General features: G+C 40.5%; 1 protein-coding gene and 1 long non-coding RNA gene across 5 annotated transcripts in view; one reads left to right on the plus strand and one right to left on the minus strand.

The window, feature by feature from the left end:
- Nucleotides 1-25246, minus strand: LOC144377821 (uncharacterized). Its single transcript, XR_013438994.1, has 3 exons — nt 24027-25246; nt 8536-8573; nt 1-81 (listed from the first exon to the last, which is right to left on the minus strand). It is a non-coding gene; the product is annotated as an uncharacterized LOC144377821 (long non-coding RNA).
- Nucleotides 24629-25405, plus strand: part of Arg2 (arginase 2) — a 41143-nt gene continuing 40366 nt past the window's right edge. Inside the window, exon 1 of one of the 4 annotated variants that reach the window (XM_078050103.1) lies at nt 24629-24820. In XM_078050103.1, the coding sequence (XP_077906229.1) occupies nt 24710-24820 (111 nt within the window). In that variant the 5' untranslated portion in view covers nt 24629-24709. Of the gene's footprint in view, nt 24821-24849; nt 25303-25405 lie in introns of those variants that run through there. The other 3 variants (XM_005322817.5, XM_078050102.1, XM_040274823.2) reach the window with 3 other exon arrangements.

The raw sequence follows: 25405 nt of genomic DNA on the forward strand, positions 1-25405 counted from the left end.
CTCCGCGCAGCCGCAGTTGCTCACCGGTTGGGGTTGGTTCGGCTGGGATTCTGTTCTGTAATTGTCGCCTTCTAGAAATTCCTAGGGATCCAACAATTGCGGACAGATCAAAACCTATCATAACGTACTTTCACTCGACAGACTGGTTTCCATTATAAGCCAGAGTGAGCCCCAACGAGAGGGTCCGCAGGAATGCGTTCATCCGCTCATTCCTTGCTGTGCCAGGTAGTTTTTTTTTTTTGGTGGTGGTGCTGGGGATTGAACTCAGGGCCTTGTACATGTAAGGTAAGCACTCTACCAACTGAGCTATATCCCCAGCCCTTGTGCCAGGTAGTTTTAAGGTGCTGAGGGTATTGACAAGGTCTCCGCCCTCAAATAGCTTCGCTTCTTGTAGGAGAATCGATATGGAAATAACTTCAGATAATTATGTTGGCAATAATGTGCTAACCGGCAGGGGTGGAATGGGGACTTTATTAAGGTAGTCAAGAAGGGTCTCTGATGACACGGGAGTTAGAAGGAGGAGGCCTCACCCTGGTCTGCCAAGGCCGCTCTGGAGGAATAATTTCCCTGAAAGAAGGACCAGGAAAAACAAAGCTATGAAACAGAAACAAGGTTGACTTAACTGGAGGAATGAAAAGGTCAGCATGCCAGAAGTATTCTGGAAATTGGGGAGGTAGGTAGGGATAAGACCCAGGAGGTAGTTGAAGACCTAGTAAGGAGTCTGGGAGTTGTCTCCTCCGGATCTTATCTTGGAACATGGAGTAAGCAAACAAATCCTGGCTGGAAAGAAAGCAGGAGTGGGAGATGCATAAGGTATTACAATACCATCTTGCCCGGGCTAGCCTCAAACTTTTTGGGCTTAAACTGTCCTCCCACCTCAGCCTCCTGAGTAGCTGGGATTATAGGGGCATGCCATCGCACCCACCTCCTTTATTTGATTTTTTTTATGGTATCTTATTGTGAAGGGGAGATAAACCCATCCTCAGATGAAGAAAAACTAAGAAAATTTGTCACCAACAGATCTACCTGGAAAAAAAAAAGGGCTAATGGAATAATGGAATCTCTCTAAACAGGAAGGAAATGATTAAAAAAAAAAAAAAAGGAATCCTGGAACATCAAGAAGAAACAGTGAAAAACCAAAAATATGAATAAACAACGATAGACTTTTCTTCTCTTGAGTTTCCTATGTTATATTTGACGGTTGAAGTGAAAATTATGCCACTCTCTGATGTGGCTCTTAATGAATGCAGAGAAAACATTTAAGACTATTATAAATGGAGAAGAGTAAAACAACACTAATTATTAGAGGCACCACTAGACCTTGTTATTTAATGTGTCAATAAAAAGAAACATTACTATAGCATTTAAAACGATATTTTAATAACTGTACACACACATATATATGTATGTATATACACTTTGTGTTGGTAGGGGTTGAACCTAGGGTCACACATCCCAACCCTTCTATTTTTTACTTTGAAACAGGGTCTCACTAAGTTGCTTAGGGCCTTGCTAAATTCCTGAGTCTAGCTTTGAACTTGGATCCTCCTGCCTCAGCCTCATGAGTTGCTGGAATTTCAGGTGTGTACCACTGTGCGCAGCTAATAACTATGTTTTAATTCAGTTAGTTTTTGTTGAAATTCTATATATTTTAATTATGCATTTAAAAAATTAACTCTTTAACTTCATTAACTTCACCAGATTTTTACCACTGAACTACATCCTGGACTTTATTGTTTGAGATGGTCTCACTGAATTCCTGAGGGCCTCGCCAAGTTACTGAGGCTGGCCTCAAATTTGGGATTCTCCTGCATTGGCCTACTGAATCGCTGGGATTACAGGCATAACACCACCATGCAGGCCTCATTTCCGCCTCACCCCCCAGTCTGTTTTCCTCTGTGGGTTAAATTAGATAATTCTTATTATCCTATATTCAAGCTCAATGAATCTTTCCAGTGTCCTCTGCATTATGTCTCTGAGCTCATAGGTTGAGATTTTTTATTTTACTTATTGTGTTTTTTAATTCTAAATTTCTGTTTGGAGTTAGCTGCAGTGGCAAATGCCAGCAACTTGGGAGGCTGAGGCAAAAGGATCATAGATTCAAGGTCAGCCTCAGTAACTTAGTGAGACCCTGTCTCAAAATAAAAAGGACTGGGGATATAGCTTAGTAGTAAAGGACCTATTGGATTCTTATTTCAGATAAGAAAGAAAAAATATATATATATATTTAAAAGTTTTTGTATTTAAGATGGACAGAATGCCTTTATTTATTTTTTAAATTATTTTTTAGTTGTAGTTGGACACAATACCTTTATATTTATTTATTTATTTATTGTGCTGAGGCCTTGCACATGCAAGGTGAGCACTCTACCGCTGAGCCACAACCCAGCCCGTTATTTATTTTTACATGGTGCTAAGGATCAAACCCAGTGCCTCACACATGCCAGGCAAACGCTCTGCCACTGAGCTTCATACAACCCAGCCCAAAAAATATAAATATTTTTTAAAATTTTCCATTTGGATCTTTGTATCTTCTTTGCTGAGACTTTATTTTTTTTTTCATTTGTTTGAAGCATGTTTGTAATTGCTTGTTAAAGTGTTTTTATGATGGCAATTTAAAAATCCCTGCCAGAGAATTCTCACATTGATGTCATTTCAGTATTGGCATCTGTTGCCTTTTTTCATTCAAATTGAGATTTTTCTGGTTCTTAGAATGATGAGTTATTTTCATTTAGTTTACTATGTGACTGTGGGTCTTATAAATCTTGGGTTATATCAGGCCTCCTCTGTCATGCCCCACCGGGAAAAGAGGAATCCCAGTGCATTAACTGCCAGGTGGAAATCCAGGCTCCCCACTTGACCTCCACTGACACCTGCTGGGCAGACCTGGTAAACTCTGGGTGGAGTGGAAGTTGGGGGGGCCCACATGTTCTCAACTGACACTGTAGGGTGGGGCTGGGAGAGGCTCCTTACCACTCCCAGGAATGAAAGTCCCTGCTGCACCCCAGTGACAAGGTGGGGTGCTTCCTTACTGTCTGGTGAAAGTGCAAGTCTAGATTTCTCACTTTTGGCCTTTGCTGGCAGAAATGAGGGCAGAGCCAGGTTTTTTTCTGTGGTGTTTGACTGGACTAGTTACTGTTTAAAAGTTTCCCATCTTGCTTGGCTATTTCTTATTTTTGACAAAAGAGAGCAGCCTTTCCTTAGAGCATATTTGTGTATGTGCCTATTGACATTTCTGGGTTGCTCTCTTCTCCAGCATCCAATCTGAGATGTGAGACAAAAGCAAAAACCATGGGATGCACTCCTGTTTGTTTCTCAGGTTCTAGGGTCCCTTGCCAATCTGACTTCTCTGCTCCTTTCAAAGTCGTGTGTGTGTGTGTGTGTGTGTGTGTGTGTGTGTGTGTATATGTGTGTGTGTGTGTGTGTGTGTATGTGTGTGTGTGTGTTAATTACCAGGGATTGAACCAGGGGTGCTTAACTACTGAACCACATCCCTATCCCTTTTTATTTTATTTTATTTTTTTAAATTCTGAGACAGGGTTTCACTAAGTTGCTTAGAGCCTTGCTAAGTTGCTGACGCTGGCTTTGTACTGATGATATCCAAGATATCAGCCTCAGATATGGGCTTCTGAAACTTTTCACTGACCAGCAATAAACTAAGTTTCCCTGTCACAAGAAAAGAGATGTTTCCATAGACAGGTCTGAGGAGCTCCCATGGAGAGGGGAAACTCAACTCAGCAACAGCGGGATTCTTAACATTCATGATGAAAAAGAATTTCAGCATGAGCCAGACAGAGGCGTAGACAGAGGTTTATTTAGGAAGGTAAATACACATTCAAGGGAGAATGTGAACTGTCTCAAGAGTGAGAAGCAGCCAGGCTTGGTGATACACGCCTGTAATCCCAATGGCTCTGATCGTGAGTTCAAAGTCAGCCTCAGCAAATTAGCAAGGCCCTAAGCAACTCAGCAAGACCCTGTCTCTAAATATAATATTTTTTTTAAAAAAAGGGGGGGCTGGGGAAGTGACTCAATGATTAAGCATCCTTGGGTTCAATCCCTGGTTCAAAAAAAAAAAAAAAGTGAGAAGCAGTCCTGACTTGGACTGGGGGTCTAATATTTATAGAAGGGCTGTATGAGGAGCAGGTGGATCCAGGGTGGAGCAGCCCAATTTTGTGCCAGTTTTTCCTGCACTTGCATATTTCCCTCATTTCACAAGGGCATGGGCCAAGGGCATGTTGCTCAAGATTTACAACTATGCTTTCTGCATCTTAAAGGCTTGTGGGCATTGCCTTAAAGATTCGGTATTTCTCTCTATATAAATCCCTATCTCACCTTGACTATCTACTCAGGTTTGATTAATTTGCTAGAGTATTTTACAAATACTCTTGTTTAAAATAAAGGATACAGTTATATGTATTTATACATATATGCATATATATATATATGTGTGTGTGTGTGTGTGCATATATATTTTATTTATTTATTTATTTATTTGAAATTGGGTTTTGCTATGTTGCCCATACTGGTCTTGAACTCCTGGATTCAAATGATCTTCACTACAGGTGTGTACCAACATACCCAGCTATATTTTAAAGGATACTGTCAACAAAATTTCACAAGGACAGAATTTAAGACAAAAAAGGAAGGCTTATTTTTTTTAAAAAAATAATAATTTGCAAACCAGAGTGAAGTTGTCTTCAGTACGAAAGTGTGCTCCCAAGAAACAAAGATAGGGGCTGGCTTATACAGAGAATGTTCCAGCCCAGTTTCCCACTCTGTTCCTCTACAAAAATGAGGTATCCAAGCCAGGAATCCCTTACTCCTGATTGGTTGATATTTAAATTTGAATGCAAAGGCTGGGGATGTGGCTCAGTGGTGGAGCACTCACCTACCATGCACCAGGCCCTGAGTCTGATACCCATTACCACAAAATAGAAAAATAGTAAAGAAGACTGAGATTGTAGCTTATAGGTAAAGCACTTGCCTAGCATGTGTGAAGCACTGGGTGCCACATAAAAATAAAATAAAGGTATTGTGTCTATTTACAACTAAAAAAATTTTTAAAATAATTTAAATTTACAGGTGGCAAAAGAAACTTCCTTGAGGCTGTTTATTTTGGCAAATGGAACAGGAACATGCCTGGGCAAGGGCCATAAAGTCAAGAACACACTGTATGTTTGTGACTCCTGGCTGGCAATGACTACCAGACTGCATTTTGAACTTAGGCCCAAATAGTCACTTGGGACCCTTTTTGGAGATTTCCCTTTTCTTAAAGTTCACAATGCAAATGAACAGCCAGATTGACACACACAGGGCAAAGAACCATCTGGAACAGTCCCAAGTGTAGGAGCTTCCATCCACATGGAGTTAGGGTGTACCACCCTTCTGGCAATGGATATATTCTTTATTTGGTACTAGATATTGAACAGCATAACCACTAAACCATATCCCCAGCCCTTTTTATTTTTTAATTTGAGTCAGGGTCTTGCTAAGTTCCTTAGGGCCTCCCTAAATTGCTGAGGCTGGCCCCAAACTTGCTATCCTCTGCCTCAGCCTCCTGAGTTACTGGGATTACAGATGCATGCTGGATATGTTCTTGTTAGGTAGAATTTGACAGGCAACACCATTTTGAAACATATGCTTCATCTTAGAATCACAGTCACCTCAAGGTCACTCTGACTCAGCCTGACCCAAACCGCCAGATATTATTTCATCATCATAGGAAGAATCCTCAAACACCCCATCATCAGATGAAAGGAAATTGTTATCTGAGACTGAAATCCTTAAAGCACCTAGTTCCTTATGAAGATGACACCACAAGAATCCTTCCCTGAAAACCCCTTAGCAACAGCCTAATCCCCCCTCCCTCAATCTGCTATATCTACCCCAAACTGTAGGTGAAAGACAGTTCCCATTCCTAGTAGGTCCCCTGTGGGAAGCCATTCATGAACTGTACATGAACTGAGAGCATGTTGAAGCCATTAAGCAAAAAACCGTGGTATTGTGAACTCCCAGCAGCAACCCTGATTTGAGAACGCCTGGTTCACGTGACTTCCTACCTCGCTCCATCACAAGTTCAGTACAGCATTGAAGATGGGGTGACCCTTCAGAGCCACACAGACTCTTGGCGATGGGTGTGGCTTGCCAAAATGCCCATCAACCTGTTTACTGCAAGACGCTTGCCACACCCAGAAGCAAGCACCCTAGACTCCTCCCACTGAAACCTTATCCTTGCCTTTGATGTACTCACCCTTAAATAAAGAATCAGGGACCTTTGTTCAGTTGTTCAGTTCCAGCTCCTATCAGGACTGGAAGACCTATCAGGCGCTCCCCTTTTTATCTAATTTCTGGCTCGGTCTTTATTTCTTACTAATTATTTCAGATTTTTTACTTCCCAGGCAGCTCATACCTCCTGAGCAGGTAATTACCGTGGTGGAGTGCTGGTCACACCACAAGAGCCCACCTCTGCAGGTTTGTCCCAAACAAACCTGCCGGCTACTACTGTTGAGCCACTTCTCCTCTCTATTTCCTTTGTTTGCTTCTTTTCTGACATTATTCACCCTCTGAAAGCACCCTGAAGTCATTCTTTTCGGAGGTTCTAAGAGTCTTCATCGTATAAACTTCACAATTAAGTTGCTAATCATTGGTCAGCAATTTAGTGAGACATTATCTCAAAATAGAAAGGACTAGGCTGTATCTCAGCAGTAAAGCACTCCTGGATTCAATCACCACTACCAAAAAAATTATTGGTCATTAGTGAGCAACACAACCTTCATCCCCTTTAGCCCCTTTCCCTTCCCTGAAGAGGGAGGTGTGGTTTGGAGTTAAAACATTCTGAGCACCAGGGACTTACTGAAAATCACTTCATTAGCTGGGTGTAGTAAAAGGGGGTTGTTATAAATAACAAAGGTCTATCTTTCACTTTTATCACTCTGGAGGTGTTCTAAAGCCAGAACACCATTAAGAATTTTTATTGTTGTTGTAGATAAACCCAATACCTTTATTTTATTTATTTTTATGTGGTGCTGAGGATCAAACCCAGTACTTCATACATGCTGGGCAAGTGCTCCACCATTGAGCCACAACCTCAGCTCAAGGATATTTTCTTCATTACATTCATTTAGGTGAGTTTGGGAATCATCAAGAAGGCAAGCTACCACCTCCAGCCTGTCCTTTGTGTAATATGTAACTGCAAGTAATCAAACTAATCTGGGACAAAAATAGGTTGATTATTTAATTGTAAATACAATTGTAAATACAATTATTTAATTGTAACAGTGGTCCACTTTATGTTTTGAACATAGGCCTTGCTGCTCTGCCACTGTGACTTATTTTTAAAATGAACATGTTTCTTTCTCTTCCTTTCTCCCTCCTCTTCCCTAATCTCTCCCCCTCCCTAATCTCAGGGAAAAGGATTATCTTTTCCATTTTGGGCAGATTTATCTGTCCTTGAGGACAAACCTGTTTTAGGAACAAAGAAATTCACACTTTGGGAATGGTACCAGAAGATCTCAGAAATTACTAACTCCAAAAATTAACATGTGAATTATAATTCTGACAGAGAACGTGTGGAATGTAGACTTTGAATCATCACCTCTTTAAAAGCCCCCTGACCAGACTAGGGTTGTGGCTCAGCCTTAGAGCGCTCGCCTAGCACGCATGAGGCATTGGGTTTAATTCTCAGCACCACATAAAATACTATAAAGATATTGATTTAAAAAAAAAAAAGTCCCCTGATCCCTGGATGGGCAGAATCCCAACCTCTGGGACAGGAGTCCCATATGTTTCTTCTTTGCTAAAAAGAAATAAAACTTATTTTTCCTTTTTCTCAAAACTGTGTCCTCATTAAATTTGTTACTGAAAGTTCAGTACTTGCCGGAATGGAGAAGAAAGGTAATCTTGTTTCTCCTGAGATTAGGAAGGGGGAGAGGTAAGGAAAGAGGAGAGAGAAAGGAAGAAAAATAAATATGTCCATTTTAAAATTAAGTTGCAGTGGAAGAACAGCAAGGGCTGTATTCAGAGCATAAAGTGGACCACTGTTACATTTCTCCACTGTCAATTTCTATGGAAAAATGGGGGACAACAAGCCGCTTCCTGTTGAAAGAGTGTGTAGGTGGGGAAAGTAACCCAAAGTCCTTGTTCTCTATCATGGACAGTAAAGGACATTCAGCATCAGAGCAGTCCAGAGGTCCACAGTGGCAGATGGCAGGTGACTGGACAATGTACACATAGGTCAGGGATCATGTTAAGATAATAATACACAAGACAGCACATCATTACTTTTTTGTAAACAACTAGCAGAAAAGCAAATATTATTTTAGCTAGTCTCTGAAAACCATGAAGACATTAACTCATAATCATATTAATGAAAAACAGATGGAGTTTATCAATGTAGGAGGTTAGGAAGATTTGTAGATCTATGAGATCAAGCTCAAATTAACTCAGGACAAACTTGTGACTCTAGTCCTTTGTGATCATTATTTTTAAGCACTCCCACACAAGAACCCTTTCTTTATAGCCTCCAGCTTTACTTACTTTTGGTAGGGCTGACACAAGTGTGCATCTTCTGCAACCTGTACAATCGGAAAAATAAGAAATTATACCCCATTTGATTCAAATGTATGAATTGTCAAGATCATTGTTCTGTCATGTGTAACTAATAATAATAATAATAAAAAGAACAGTTCACAAAAAAAATTGAATTTACTTTTAAATGTCCATGTAGGACTGCACTTAGGCTATACTCTTCTGCCAGGTGTTTAAGACCAAGTTGATTAAAACTGACCTTGTTCCTAGCTGCTACTTTTTTTTTTTTTTTTACACAACACCTTTATTTCACTTGTTTATTTTTGTATGTGGTGCTGAGGATCGAACCCAGGGTGTGAGGCGAGCGCTCTACCGCTGAGCCACAACCCCAGCCCCCCTAGCTACTCTTAAGAGTCAGCTGAGATGCCTCAGAGATCACTCTTGGGAAAGTGTTGGAAGCTTTCCTCTACCAATGGGGCCATCTGCCAGTATGGATCAGAGTCTTGCTGACCACATGTGGCTTCTCTTGGAAGCATCAGGGACATTTCCCTCTCCAATTATCCTCCTCTTTGAAGAATGTGCACTGGTTATCTTCCTGTTCTAAGGACTTGTCCTGATCTCCTTAGAGGACAAGAGTCAAAATGTTGGCTGCTTTTTTTCTTGGCCCTTTTACTTCCTTGACTTTGGTCTTCAAGTTTTGGGTTTTAAACATCCAGCAGGCCAGTTCCACCAGTCTTACAGTGGGAGTAACAGGTTACAACTTCAAAATCTATAATTTTACAGTTACCTCTTTCTTTAATTGGGGTCAATATTAGTACTGGAAGTCAGCATTATTCCTATCTGTCCTATAGGTGATGGCTGATTATCTCAAATTAACTCAGGTTGATTTGTTAGAAGCAGTACCTCTACAAAACACTAACAGGCAATAGTTATAAAGTTTATAACAGTTATAAAATCAACAGAGCAAAAACATATTTAATTTGTGTAATAGCTATGATCCATGAAACATGGTTTTTATAATCATAAACCTGTACTTGGTTATGTATTGTATCCCATTTAATATCACAGTAATATTTACAACAAAAATTGATCTTTTGAACACAACTTTCAATGAATTCAAGTCTAGCCTATTTTGGAGCCATTTTAACATGGAGTAAGGTGGGAGGCAGAGCTTTATTTCAGGTAAGGCAGGGCTCTTGACAAATAACATAATACAATATTATATCTGAAACACGAATCAAAGAAAGGCTAAGAGAGCTTTTAACTTTCTTTTTGTGGAAAAAGTGGCAAAATGCTTCGATGTTTTACAGTATGACCTTTAAACAGATTAGGCCCTCCTTATTACCTTCCAAAAATACATTTAAATCCCTATTCCAGTGTAAAGAATAACATAAAATTGTATATATCACTTGTTGGCAACAGGTTACATTTATCCAGCTATAAAACTTCAAATGATATGAATAAATACCAACCAAATTTGTTATTTCTATATAAATCTGAAGGAGACCATTGCTTCAGATAATTTTAGTTTGGAGAACATCAAACTGATAAAGTACCCTCCTAAGCTTTACATTTAACAAGCTTGACTTCTAAAGTACAATTTAGAATTTATAGTGTACTGTAACAATAATCACAGGTCTCCATGGATTAGTAGTACTAGCAAAAATCAAAGGATACCCTTAAATCTCTTATACATTTAGGAAACAGTGCTAATGATCAGAATTTGACTTAGTCAAAGCAAACAGATGAAAGACAGATCTTCAAATGAAAGTGTGGCCCTTCTATGTCAGATACAATGTATAAAAGAGAGCACTTATTGGTTACCTTGCCTAGATAAACTTTTGTTTTATAAACTTTTACATAATACTTACACAAGGCTCAGCTAGATACAGTTCTGATATACATATATTTAGGGTGTTAACTATATTGTTATAACCTAAAGTAATAGTTGTTTATTTATCCAGTTACAAAGTAATCATTTTAAGACTTTAAAACAGGAAAGGAACAAATCCTAATTTCTTTAAGATTTAGTTTCCCTAAGTAATAAAACCTAATGGAAACAAGAAAATTATCTTGATAGATAAGAGCAGATCAATGTTTCAGATTTTGCTTCATATCAGTACATTAAAATTTGAAAAACTTTGTGCTAATTACAGCCCCTTTAATCACATACCCAACCTTTTGAGATTTACCTTCCACAAACTTTCTGCAACTTACTTAGACATTCACATCCTTAGTTTTGTCCTCTCTTTCATCTTGGACATTAGCACAAGAATATTACTTTACTTGACAAAATATTTTCTCACCTAGAAACATTTATTTTATCATCTACTTTTCCATGCTAAAATATATTTCCATACCTATAACTTTCTCTTATTTTTTCTAGTTTCAGACCCCTTCTTAAATTCATATTCTGAAACAATCCTTATTAATGTTATCAGTGCATTTAATTTACACAAAAAATTTCATTCCAGGAGAGGGTTAGACAATCCAGCATATAAAAAAAAACCTGTTCCTTAATCTTCTTTCTCCCGGGTGTCACTCAAGCGATTGGTGTGCAAAGGCTTCCAATAAAACACTGATGTCCTTGGTTTCTGTTTTTGCTTTTCTGGGTGCAGTTGTTTATCCTGCCAGTCATCTCCTCGGGCATTTAGTTTGATGGGATACTGTTATAACAAGGATTGCTTTGCCCCGGTGATAGATATCCCCCCCTAGCCAAACGAGGTGTTTGGCAGATCTTAAAATAGATCTTAATAGATCTTAAAAAGACTGTTCCTGTCTCCAGGTCATAAACTAACCTTGCTAGAGAGCACTTATTGGTTACCTTGCCTAGATAAACTTTTGTTTTATAAACTTTTACATAATACACAAGGCTCCACTAGATACAGTTCTGGGATGAAATTTATTGTGTAAATTAAATGCACTGATAACATTAATAAGGATTGTTTCAGAATATGAATTTAAGAAGGGGTCTGAAACTAGAAAAGAAGAGAAAGTTATAGGTATGGAAATATATTTTATAGCCAGCAGACTCCAATCTTCCGGGGTAAAAGGGGCTAGGAGGCAGGGCAGAGGCCAAGTGTTCTTTTCTATAGCCCAGGTAGCTTTTCTGGGATTTTTTTCCTACATGAGATGATCTGTAGCTGTCTGGGACCAGGCTGAGAAACAATGCTGGCAGTGTCAAAACTGGGATAAAAGGATTTAAATCTTTTTTAACCCTTTCTTCTGATGTCCTGCTATCCTTGCACACAAGAAGCAGTGCCTTTTGGCAACTTCAACTTAGTTCCTGACTGTTCAGACACCTAGTCATGCAACTGAATAAATGCCTGTATGTACAGAATCTCTTCCATATACTTTACCCCTGACAAACTTCAACTGCAAGATTGTATAATAATCCAGAAAAAACATTCAAAGGCCAGACTGTATTAGGATAAAACGTCTTTCTCTTAGAAAGGCTTATACCTGTAGGTGGCCCTTCAACTTATTTTACCTCTGACAGACCAATTGCAAGATTGTACAAAAAAGAATAGAAACAGACAACCAGAGAGGAGCCTCAAAACCATGGCCAACAGAAAGAAACCTTTAAAACAGACCAGCCAAGATCTTTCCCAAGAGACTACCTATAAGGTCAATGTGGTATTTCCCATGTCTTAAAAAGGGAAAATAACAGATTCAAACAAAAACACAGACTGACAACCAGAAGGAATTCCTGAACCCAAAGCCAATAAACAAATGACAACCTAGAACAGACCAGAAATGAGTAAATATCCCTAGGTTCTCAAGTCCCGCTTAACCAGTGGCACCACGGATATCCACACAAAAAGGGACCAGATAGTCCCATGAAGAGGAACCAGATATGTGGAATCAAGGGTCTCAGCATGCACACTGGGGAAGTTACCAGACGGCCAAGGACTTAGCAACTTTACTGAGTTTGGTTTCCTTTTTCTCAAAGTGGACCACTTGGAGCAATCTGTAACATTCAGGGAGAGGAGGTGGGAATAACTCAAAGCAAAAGGAGCTTCAGCAGCTGTTAGGATGGTTCCTCCATCCCTCCCTTTACTCACATGACTAGCTCCCCTGGTTCAATCTGAGGCAAACTCACCTGAAAACTCACCCATCTCCTAACTCTCCCAGAGTTGGCTCTCAAGATCTCCAGTCACCCTGCATCCTCAGCATGAAAGTGGGGCTGCTCGGAAAGCCAAGCCTGAGCAGGGGCTGATCTTGGGTCCCATCTGGGTTACCAAATTTGTTACCAAAATTTCTTCCTTGTCCCTTATGCCAATTCAATAATAAGGACATGGTTTTGAGAAAAAGGAAAAAGAAGGTTTACTGCCTTGCTAGCAAAGGAGAAAAAGAGGAGACTTCTGTCCCAAAGGCTCTGATTCTGCCCATCAATAGGAACAGGGGGCTTATAAAGAGATGACTCAAAGGCTATATTGCACGTGTTCTCTGTTGGAGTTGTAATTCAGTTGTTAATTTGGGAGATAGTAATTTTGGAGAGCTTCTGGTACCATTGGGACCCAAAGTCTGGATTACTTTGTTCCTATGGTGGGTGTGTACTCAAGGACAGATAAATCTGCCTATGATGGAGTAGGTAATCCTGTTTCCTCTGCTACTGAGGGGGGAAGAGAAAGAGAAAGAAGTATATCTGTCATAAAAGTAAGTTGCCGTGGCAAGCCCCAAGGGCTATATTCAAAGCATAAGGTGAACCACTGTTACAGATTGGCATTAGGGACAAGGATCAAGCTTTTAGTAACATAATGATCTTTGTTCTTTAGATGTAGAGAACTGAAAAGCATTTAATACTGCTGTATGTAAAAGATACTACCTGTTGCCCGGCAGGGTGGTGCCCACCTGTAATCCTAATTGTTCCAGAGGCTGAGGCAGGAGAATCAAATGTTCAAAGCCAGCCTCAGCAACTTAGTGAGGGCCTAAGCAACTTAAGAGACCCTGTCTCAAAATAAAATATAAAAGGAACTGGGGGTGTGGCTCAGTTGTTAAGAGTAAAAAAAAAAAAAAAAGACATTACCTGTTGTGGAACTTTGATCAAGCTCTAGCACAAACTTACACAAGAAGCAACACATCCAGGAGAGCATGCTTTGACCCAAAAAGCAGGAAACTGGAAAAGGATTCACAGAGCTTTGGTAGGGGTAAACATGGGGACCAATGGAAGCCTTGCTCCTCTGAGAGATGTCAGTAATATCTTAGGAGGACCCTGACCCTTTCATTGGGACCCAACTGCACAGCATGGGCAGTCCATGGTATGTGGGCATTAAATGCAATGGATGGCTGCAGATCAACTAGTTAATCTAGGCAGGTGTGACTTTGAAACCCAGTGTGTGTAAAGCAAGCAAGAAGGACACCTCACTTTCTGCTGCTTCAGCAAAAATTATTTCTCTGTATGTATATAGTCATACACCACATAATTAAATTTTTGGTCAATGATAGACCACAAACACAACAGTGGTACCACAAGATTTTATTGCCTAGTAACAAGATAGTCAACCTGGTTCTGGATACTCCATGATACACAATGATGAAATTGAGATAGAGATTTAGGATAAAGAGAGAGAAAAGCTGAATCTTAAAGACAACACTGATAGACATTGATATGCAGAAAGCACAGTCGTAAATCTTGAGCAACATGCCCTTGCCCCACACCCTTGTAAAATGAGGGAAACACGCCAAGTACAGAAGAACTGGTGTGAAATTATGCAGCTCTACCCTGGATCTGCCCCTGGTCCTGTACCTGATACAGCCCTCCTTTAAATATTGGACTCTTAGCCCAAGTCAGGGCTGCTTCTCACACTTGAGACAGCCCACATTCTCCCTTGAATGTGTATCTACCTTCTTAAATAAAACTTTGCCTGTGCCTGTGTCTGGCTCATGCTGAAATTCTTTTCTGTCATGAATGCTAAGAACCCCACTGGTCCTGAGTTGAGTTCCCCCTAAGAACTCCTCAGACCCTTCTCTGGTCACAAAAATTACCTAACATGTCCCCATTGTTAGACAATCTAAGACTATATATACTATGCTTCAGAAGACCATTTCATTAAATAAAATGCAGGTTCTATAAAAACAAACAAAACACTACCTGTAAGAGTGGGAAGGTATCAGTCTTCTCATATTGTAAAGCAGGACAATACTGAAGGGACCCAGGGGAATTGAGGCTTTTAGGGAGAACTTGATATAGGCAGTGCCATGTTGAAACATATCCTCCTTCTTAGAAGTAGAGTCACCCCACACCGGGCACAGTGGCACATACCTATAATCCAAGCAACTCAGGAGGCTGAGGTAGGAGGATTGCAAATTCAAAGCCAGCCTCAGAAGTTTAGTGAGGACCTAAGCAACTTATCAAGATCCTGTCTGTAAATAAAATACAAAAAAGGGCTGGGGGGGCTGGGGTGTGGCTCAGTGGTACAGCACTTACCTAGTATGTGTGAGGCACTAGGTTAAATCACAAGCACCACATAAAAATAAATAAATAAAATACAGGTGTTGTGTTCATCTACAACTAAAAAAAAATTAAATAATAAAAAAGGGCTGTGACTCAGTGGTTAAGAACCCCTGGGTTCAATCCCTGGTACCAAAAAAAAAAAAAAAAATTCACCCCACATTTACTCTGACTCAGCCTGATCTAAATTCCAGACAATACTCCATCATTACACAAGAAAGGGAATTGTCATCTGGGACTAAAGCAGCAGACGGTGAGGTGTCCTTCTTGCTTGCTTTACTGGGACTAAAATTTGAGGAACACCTTGTTTGACATGGACTAGAAACCACCATAAAGAATGAAGGTGATGGCTATAAGGACCTTCCCTGGCAACCCCCTGCAATAGCCAAACTGCAAAAATTCCCCCACTTCCTCACTCCCCTATAACTTTCCTAGGCTATAAGGGGAAGATGGTTCCAGCCTCTGCTGGGACCCCCACCCCCACCCCTGCAGGATTGTCCCAAATAAGCCTGTTACAGTAGAGCTACCTCTCCTATCTCTTTATTTCCTTCATTGGGTTCTTTCCTTACAGGGACTCATTTCTGCATAAGATCCCTGGGTGCAACTGACAGTGGGGAATAAACTCATCAACTTTTTAGTTGAATGTTGGTCAGCATTTGGGGAATGCTGGAGACAAAACCAGACTCCCTTATCACCTGTCAGGAAGGGAACTTGACTCTGAAGGCACTTTGTATTGACAAACAGAACCTGGAAAGAACTCGCAGAAACTCTCCCAGTTTTTTTTTTTTTTTAAAGAGATTGGGCAGAGCCAAGTCAGCTAAAACTAAAGGAAGAGTTGTTATTACAATTTAGATGATCTACAATTAACAAGCCCCACCTGTCAGCAAAGCCTGAAAAACACCATGGCTAAGAGCAGATGTAAGATCTTACAAAAAAAAAAAAAAAAAAAGAAGAAGAAGAAGAAGAATAAAGGAAGGAAGAAAGAAAGAAAGAAAAGAAAGGCTCAAATTTGCAAGAAGTAGCTTACCTTAGTTTTCTTCAGAAGAACCTAAGAAATTTGTTGCCAATAAGAAAAAGGTTATTGCTGTCCTAAAATCCCACCACTAAACAACAATTTTGGGGTTCTCTAGGTGTTCCTATGTTTTGCCAGATTTCAATCCCTAAACCTTGTAGGTTTTAATCCTTTAAAATGGGCTCATGGCTTGTCAGCAGGATGAGAGAGGAGGCAGTGGGATCAGAGTCTTGCCCAAGATGCTCGGGGATGCTCCCCAACCAATTGCTTATTAATTCATTCACACAGCTAGAACAAACTGTAAAAGGATAGCCCCTGTCTTAAGAGCCACTTGTAACATTTTACTTGATGCTGAAAAATTCACCCTGGATCATACTACCAGGCTCTTCTTTTAGAGCAGAAGAATACCTATTGGCCAATTATTAAAAGAATGGGAAAGTATCAGGCTACTATAAACTTCAGGTGACTACTGCTTTAAACCATAATTGTATAAAAATTGTGTAGTACATGACAGCTGACCTGATCTGGTAGATCAACCACTGGAACAACCGGACTGGGAACTTTTCACAAGGGCACCAATGACATTATGCTATGCCATGGTAACAACTAAACAAGTGCTGGCACTGAGGCGGAATTCACAATATTGACAATGGCACCAAAACTGCCCACCAGGAAGAAGGTGCAAAAAATTAATAGCATACAAAATTTGCTTTTTCTAGGTCCAAATTTCCATTGCATGAATCTCTGTACCCATTTGCCTCCAAAAACTGAGTGATAAATAACTTTAAGCTTTGATCCCCATAAAAGTATGTTTTGGATTTGTTTTTTTTTTAATATTTATTTTTTTTAGTTGTAGTTGGACACAATACTTTTATTCCATTCATTTATTTTTATGTGGTGCAGAGGATCGACCCAGGGCCCCGCCCATGCTGGGGCGAGCGCTCTACCGATGAGCCACAATCCCAGCCCTTTTTGGATTTGTTTTATGTGGTTATCCTAATTTGTGCAAAAATAATGCTTCATTCTGGATTTTAAACCATTGCCAGGTTTTGATACTGAAATCTAGGTATCCTCAGGTATCAACTCAAAGCTAAACAACATAGTTAAAATGGGGCTATTATTTATGAGAGACATGAAAAAAATTATATAGTGTGTTTCTGTGAGAATTTTTAAAAGTCCAAGAAATTGTTCTGCAAATGTTTTATATTTACTTGCAAACTGATCCAAATAACCTAAATATAAATAAGCTATCATCTTTCAATTTAAAGTTTGGTCTTTATATTTTGATTAAATTGGATGAAAGGGTCTACTAGTTAGGACCACTTATCTGGGAATGAGTATAGAAATTTTTTTTTTTAAAGTGAAGTTTAGGAGAACAGATTGAAGTGTATCACAACTGTGGGTGAATAAAGTAACAATAATTTCATACAGTTTCAAGGAAACCTTAATGTAATGGGAGATGGGAGAGGTAATCACATATATAATATGTATATTTATTTGAGAAATACTTATAAGTCTTAAAAATGAAGTCTATACCAATGAGTACCATTCATGTTAGGGTTTATTTTACCAAAGAGAGTGAATACTCATTATTAGCAAAATGTCTGGAGTTAAACAGAAACACTTGTGATAACTTCTGATAGCTACTGTGAGAAGTAGCCCAAGTGCTTGCTAGCAAGACCACCTGGGATGTGATTCCATGATCTGTGTAACTGTGCTTAGGATCATTCAAATGATCTCACACTGTCTGTGTGAAAGTATTTTATAACTAAAACAGAAAACTTTCTCCACCAAACAGCTACCAGCATTTAAGTCCCATAAAGTCAATTTGTTCCATTCCATTTCCCTTTATGAGGCCTCCATTCAGTAGTACATAGCCAGATCTAAGGCATAAACCCAAATCCAACAAGACTGAATGGCTATCTGACAGTGGGGAATTGAAGCCTAGCATTAAGGATTTTTGTTTGTTTGTTTTGTTTTGTTTTTGTTCATTATAGTGAGTTTGACAGACAGCAAGAGGGCCTCGGGGCACCTACACCCTCTAGCTTGTCCTTTGTGTAATATGTAACTACTACTGGGAAAACTAATCAGTGACAAGAATAACTAGAGGAAATAAAGATCTTGTTCTCAAGATTTGCAGAACTGAAATGCAACTCAGGTCTAAGGGATAAAAATCAGATATGAATCATCTAGCCCACCTCTCCCCACCAGTCTGGGAACATCTGTCAATGGAAAATTACCCCTAAATCATTCAATCATTCTGATTTCTGGAAAGATGAGCTTATGACATCTCATCTAGCTGTGGGTTTTTTGTTGTTATTGTTGTTGTTATTTGCTTTTTGCTTTTTGTATCAGGGATTGAACTCATGGGCTCTGAACCACATTCCCAGCCCTTTTTTAATGTTTTATTTTGAGATAGAGTCTCACTAAGTTGCTTAGGGCCTTGCTAAGTTGCTGAGGCTGTCTTTCAACTTGCAATCCTCCTGTCTCAGCTGCTTGAGCTGCTGGGATTCCATCTAGCTGATTTTTCAAATAAAGTCTCCTTCCTTGCCTTAACACCTGAGTCTTGATTTAATTGCCCTGTATCAGCACAAGCAGGTGGAACTTGGGTCTGGTAACAGTTTTGGAGCTATATCAGGAACCAAGGACAAAAGCCAAATATTTTAACAAAAGTTACTCTTATTGCTGTAGCCACTTAGGAAATTACAGGGTTATAGGAGCCATGACCCAGGAAAGAAAACCAAATATGCTTGTATTTCACAATATCACAGAAACTCATCCTATTATGAAGGCTCCAATCTCATGATCTAGTCACCCCTGAAAGGACCCATCTCCTAATATCATCCCTCAAGGGTTAGATTTCAAAGTATGAATTTTGGAGAGGACACAAACATTCAGACCATAGACAGCATTTGCCTTAACCCTATCCTAGGGTTGTGTTAATTTTCCCTATCCCTAGTATGAAAGAACAAGAAAGAAGGAACCAAAATTTCCCAATTTCCTAATCCTGCTTCAGACCAATTACTCTCCTGCTTTTATGTAAAAAAAAATTTTTTTTTCTCTGTGATTTGGCTCCTGCCAAATCTGCCTCCTTTTACAATTCCTGCCTTGCTCTGCACACCTAGGCTACACTGTCATTCTTGTTCTTCCTCTGACCCACAGTGCATGGCTTTTGATCTTGCTGTTCCCTTAGCCTAGAAGGCTCTTTTCCTAGAACATCTTATGTCTGGCTTCTCCTCATTCAGGTCTCTGGCTCAAATGTCAATTTAGAGAGGTCTTTCTTTCTTTCTTTGGCAGGTGGATGGGGTGGATGGGTACCAGGGATTGAAATCAGGGGCACTCGACCACTGAGTCACATCCCCAGCCCTATTTTGTATTTTATTTAGAGACAAGGTCTCACTGAGTTGCTTAGTGCCTCACTATTGCTGAGGCTGACTTTGAACTTGTGAACTTCCTGTCTCAGACTCCAGAGCCCCTGGGATTACAGGTGCATGCCACCATGCCCAGCTTGGAGAGTCCTTACTTGACCTTCTCTCTAAAATAGCACCTCCTGTCCCAAAATTTTTCTGTGTTTTTTGTTTGTTTGTTTGCTTTTTTTGTTTGTTTTTGTAGCATTTACTACCATCTGGAGTTACCTGCTTGATCATATTCCACACTAGAATTCCAGTACAGCAAATAAGAAGGTATTATTTGACTTCTCCATCAATAATGCAGAGAACAGGGATGGGGTTGTGGCTCAGTGGTAGAGCGTTTGCCTAGCTTGTGTGAGACCCTGGGTTTGATCCTCAGCACCACATAAAAATAAATAAATAAAATAAAGGTAGTATGTTCAACTACAACTAAAAAATAAATATTAATAAATAATGCATAGAACAATTAGTTGCATATACTAGGTGCTCAGTGAGTGAATGAATGGATACATTTTAAAATTAAAGACAGGCTCTAAAGGTGTGATTGGTTTGGTCAATCCTTTAATATGTAAAAAAGTCCAGAAAGAAATCTTTGAGATGCCCATTTATTATATGAGAGCCATAGACCAAGGACAATGATTAAGAACTTTATAAGAACTTGGCAGTCTTTTTATTATTTACTAGTTCCTGCTATGTGCCAAGTGATGTACTCAGGAAGGGATTGGTGATCAAAACAAGACATGGTCTCTCTGCCACCTTTGAGAATTTGCAATTTAGTCTTTTCTCTTTTTCTTTCTTTCTTTCTTTCTTTCTTTCTTTCTTTCTTTCTTTCTTTCTTTCTTTCTTTCTTTCTTTCTTTTTCTCTTTCTTTCTTTCTTTCTTTTTTTTTTATATCAGGGATTGGACCCAGGGGTGCTTAACCACTGAGCTACATCACTAGCCCTTTTTACTTTTTATTTGAAGATATCATCTTACTATGTTTCTGAGGGTGGCCTTGAACTTATGTTCCTCCTGTCTCAGCCTCCCTAGCTGCTGGGATTACTGGAATGTGCCACTGTACCCAGCCAGAATTTTATTTTAAAAAAACTGATCTTTCAGTTAAAAATTAAATACATATCTTAAAAATGAAAGCAGAATAGTCATTTTGAACTTTAGAGTTTGTTAAATAAAAATTATAGGAGGCTGTTGTTTTGAACTCAACTCCTGTACAGATCAAGCTAAAAATCAAAATGGAGTCACTAATGCTAAAGTTCCATGTCACCAAGTTCAAAGTAAACTGTTTATCTGAGCTTTTGAAAAATTAGGATTAGAGAACTAACAGCCAGATTTCTCCAAATAGGCCAGTTTCAATTGGCATGATAATGAAGTTCCCTCTTTATCAATTCTTGCATACAAGAGAAGTAACCTAAAGTAGTCTAATGTTAAGCAGTTATTTTTCTATTGTTCTATCTCCCTGTTACCATCTTAGAAGGAAAGTAACTTTGAAGTGATAAATACATTTCTTATTCTTTTGTTTCTGCTTTCTTCATCCTTCCTCTGTAAAACCAGCCACTTCTGTTCAAGCCATCAGAATACTTCTATTTAGTGGAATAAACTGTTGCCTATTCCTCAAATTAGAAATACAGCCAATTAAAAGCTTTAAACTAAATTTTAATTTTGTCCTTTGGCAGATCTAGAAATTTATTATAAAATATTTCAGATCTAGCTGGCTGTGGTGGCACACGCCTGCCGTCCCAGTTACTTGGGAGGTTTAGGCAGGAGGTTGCACATTCAAGGCCAGCTTCAGCATCTTAATGAGACCCTGTCTCAAAATAAAATAAAATAAAAGGACTGGGGGATGGGCTGGGGTTGTGGCTCAGTGGTAGAGCACTTGCCTTGCATGGGTGAGGCCCTGGGTTCGATCTTCAGTACCACATAAAAATAAAAAAAAAATTAAAAAAAATAAAAAAAAAAAGGACTGGGTATGTAGCTCAGTGGCAGAGTGAGGTCCTAGCTTACTTGAGGCCCTGGGTTTGATCCCCAGTACAGAAAAAAAAAACCATTTAAGTAATAAATAATAATTTGAATTTTAAGGTATAACAGTGTTGAAATAATACCCTAAAGTATGGCACTTTGGTTGGATGAGTACTTTTTTTTTTTTCTAGTACTCAGGATTGAACCCAGAGGTACCCTACCACTGAGCTGTATTCCCTGCCCTTTTTATTTTGAGACAGTCTCACTAAGTTGTTGAGGCAGGCCTTGAACTTGGATCCTCCTGCTCAGCTTTCTGATTGCTGAGTACTCTGAAAGGACATTGGAGAGGTGTTAGAGCAAAGTTTCTCTCTGCCCTCCTGCCTCCTTGTCTCCTGACCCCATTTTTTCTTCTGAGGTGAGTTATAGAAACCTGAGTTCCTCTTCCCCAAGGCAGGCCTTAAAGACTGGAACTCCTTTCCCCCAAACAAGCCATAAAACCCAGAAAACTTATTCTCTCTCTTCTTCCTTGAACACCTTCCTTCTAGCGGGGCGGGGGGGGGGTGTCCTGCCCCAAACTTGGGAGTAAAGAATGCTACACAGACAAGTCTTGCTGGTTTCCCCCTATTTCCATAGATATTCCTCTTTTGTCCAATCACATTTCTATATACCTGTCCATTCCTCATCAAACCTAAACATTAAATAACAGTTTTCTTCAGTCTTCATTTCTGAAGGCTCACATCTCAAGTAAAACTTGATCAAATGACCTTGATCGGCCTCTCTTGTAAACCTTCCTTTGGTTATAGAAAGTGTGAAAGGTATCACACTTTCTGCCCATACCATAGAATATGACCTAGTCTGCTGTTCACTTAAAAGTGTGTGACTAGTAATTTGCCTCTGATTAAACTATAGGTAGTGGAAAACCACTGAAAATGACATGTAGGAATCATGTAGTTTTTTGGACAGATCAATCTGGTGATCCACGGTTGGTGATTAAGGATAGTGAGGTTTTTGCAGAAGCCCAGGAGGGCCCAAGGCAATCCATACCAGTATCAACTTTAGAAAACAGTAAAAAGAAAAAAAAATGGATGTGGTGATGGGCAAGAAAAAAGAACCAAGATAGCTCTAATGGGGGCTAGGGTTGTAGCTCAGTGGTGGAGAGCTTGCCTGGCATGTGTGAGGCACTGGGTTCCATCTTCAGCACCACATAAAAATAAATAAATAAATAAATAAAGGCATTGTGTCCACCTACAACTTAAAAAAAAAAACTACTAGTAAAGTATATTTTTAAAAAAGATAGTTCTAATGAACTAAATAGTTGTGAAGGTACAGAGACTAAATCGATGACCATACCCGCAACCCACTTTGGGAGGGCTTGTTAAAACACTGGTTGCTGAAGCCCTGACACCAGTTACTGATTTAGTAAATTTTGGGGTAGGACCCAATAAAATGACATTTCTACAAGTATCCAGATGATGTTCATGCTCCTGGACTGGGACCTTACTTAGAGAACCCCTACCTTGGCCCACACCTATAATTTCAGAGGCTCAGGAGGCTGAAGCAGGAGAATTGCAAGTTCATAGCCAGTCTCAGCAAGTTGGCCAGGCCCTGAGCAAGTTAACAAGACCTTGGGGACCAGTGATGTGGCTCAGTGGTTAAGCCTCTCTGGGTCCAATCCTCAGTACCAAAAAAAAAAAAAAAAAAAAAAAAGAAAGAAAGAAAAGAAAAAGAAAAGGAGAGAGAGAACTGCTGCCTTACAGTAATTCTATTCTGATTTTGCTAAGACCTTGACAAAGACTTTGTTAAACCAGCAGGTGGAGACAAGTATACAGTATCCTCTAAAAATAACCTGCTTTATACAGCAGGAGTTACAGTGTTGCCATAGAAACTTTTGAAATACTTTGGAGAGCATTATGTAAATCGGCATCAGGTGAAATAAGCCTAAGATGTTTATGTAAAAATTTACTTTGGAAGCAATAATGTTTAGATTCCTGTATGCCATAGTGTCATAATTAAGAACTTGAAATTGGAGTCAGCTCTGCCACTTAAAAGCTATGTAACTTAGGGATAGTTACTTCTGTCATCCTGTTTTCTCATCTTTAAAATAGTCCCTTCTTGGGCTGGGGTTGTAGCTCAGTGGAAGAGCGGTTGCCCAGAATGTGTTAGACATTGAATTCAATTCTCAGCACCACAAACAAATAAACAAAATAAAGGTCCATCAACACAACAAAAAATATTTTAAAATATAGTTCTGGGGCTGGGGATGTGGCTCAAGCGGTAACGCGCTCGCCTGGCATGAGGGGGGGGGGCACTGGGTTCGATCCTCAGCACCACATAAAAATAAAAAAAATAAAGATGTTGTGTCCACCGAAAACTGAAAAATAAATATTAAAAAATTCTCTCTCTCTCTCAAAAAAAATATATATATAATCCCTTCTTTGTAGAATTGTCGGAGGGTTAAAGTTCTTAGAATTTAGGTCGGTCATTTAATAGCTAAAATACTGTTATTAGCTATTAAAACTTTAAGTAGTCAGTATTTTCAGCTCTTTAGCGTCCCTCAACTTTAGAAATAGTTCGAATACATTGGTTTATTTGGTTTTTAATAACCAGTGCTCCCGATATTCACGCAACAAATTGAAAACATCTAGAAGGTAATTGCTTGATAAATTCTAACCTCGCCATACAGTAGGTGAATCTTAACATGCCGGAGTCAGAGAGCTTTAATCTACATCTGATCTTCTAGTCGTAGATGCCCAAAGGTGGGGTGATGCCAGGACTTTGAGCTTCGAGATGGAAGAAAGCAGATGGATGCTGGCTTTGTCTAGCGTAGCCAATCGTGTGGGGTCCAGTCAGACCCCGGACGGCGCAGCCCAGCCAACCCTTGGCAGAGTTAGCAACTGAGGGGCGTGTATTTGCAGGAAAAGCGAGGTCGTAGAGACTGTCAGTTCGTGTATTCCACCGAGTTCATGAACTCGGGGAGGGCGGGCCACTTCACATGAAAGGACACACCTGTCTGTCTCTGGGCTTTTATTGGCCGGCCCTTGATACAGCCTTCCGGGCGTCAGCAGCAGGGGCGTGTCCCTGGTTGGGACAGCCAGCTCCAGGGTGGAATGATGTCATCGTAGGCGTGTCCCAAGAACCGGAGGAGCAGTGGGCGGGGCCTGCGGGAAGGTGTGCCGGGGGCTGGTTGGGGGCGCGGGCGGTGTGGCCGGGGCGGGGCCTAGGTGGCGGTGACGTCACGGGGCGGCGCGGTCCGGCTGGTGCCTATAGGTAAGCTCTGCGGCGGTCGGTGGCCCCCACTCGAGGCTGCCAGCAGCACCGACTCGCTTCTCTCTTGGCTTCCCGGCGCTTCTGATCATGTCCTTGAGGGGCAGTTTCTCGCGTCTTCTTCGGACGCAAATGCATTCTGTCCTGAAGAAGTCCGTCCACTCTGTGGCTGTGATAGGAGCCCCTTTCTCTCAGGGACAGGTGAGAGCTGGGAACCGACACTGTGGGCAGGATTTCCCGGCTCCCAGAACTGGAGAAAGCGGCGGTGGTGTGCTTGAGGCCCGGAGGCGAGGCAAGGAGAGGTTGGGGCAACGGTGAGGGCGAGAGCCGGCGGTTTCCTGCGATTGGGCACCGGGAGAACGCGTGGGATTTAGCCGGACCGAGATGAAGAGGGAGCGAAGGGAGGATGGATGGTGCGAGGGCCGTGGGCAGCGAGAGGGCGGGCTTCTGCGGCCTCCCCAGAAAGAGCGGGAGAACGGTAGCCCCAGCCTGGGGTGATGGAAGGGAGGAAAGGAGGAAGAGGGTTCCTCCTGCCTCAACTCCTGAGTCGCTGGGATTACAGGCATGCACCACATGCCCGGCCTTGCTTCAGCTTTAACTGCACTCAACATTTTCCCCTACAATTATTCGCCGAGGAAGGCGAAACCCGCCACAATGCCCGGTGGAAAATCGACGGAGAGGAGGTGCGAAGAGGATCCTTTCTTCCAGAAAGCATTAACCGGGAAAGAAATTGGCACTGTTCTCTCCCGGGGCGGGAGGACCCGAGGGGCTGTTGTGTTTTCTCTT

Source organism: Ictidomys tridecemlineatus, chromosome 5 (genome assembly GCF_052094955.1).
Source record: "Ictidomys tridecemlineatus isolate mIctTri1 chromosome 5, mIctTri1.hap1, whole genome shotgun sequence".
Taxonomy (NCBI): domain Eukaryota; kingdom Metazoa; phylum Chordata; class Mammalia; order Rodentia; family Sciuridae; genus Ictidomys; species Ictidomys tridecemlineatus.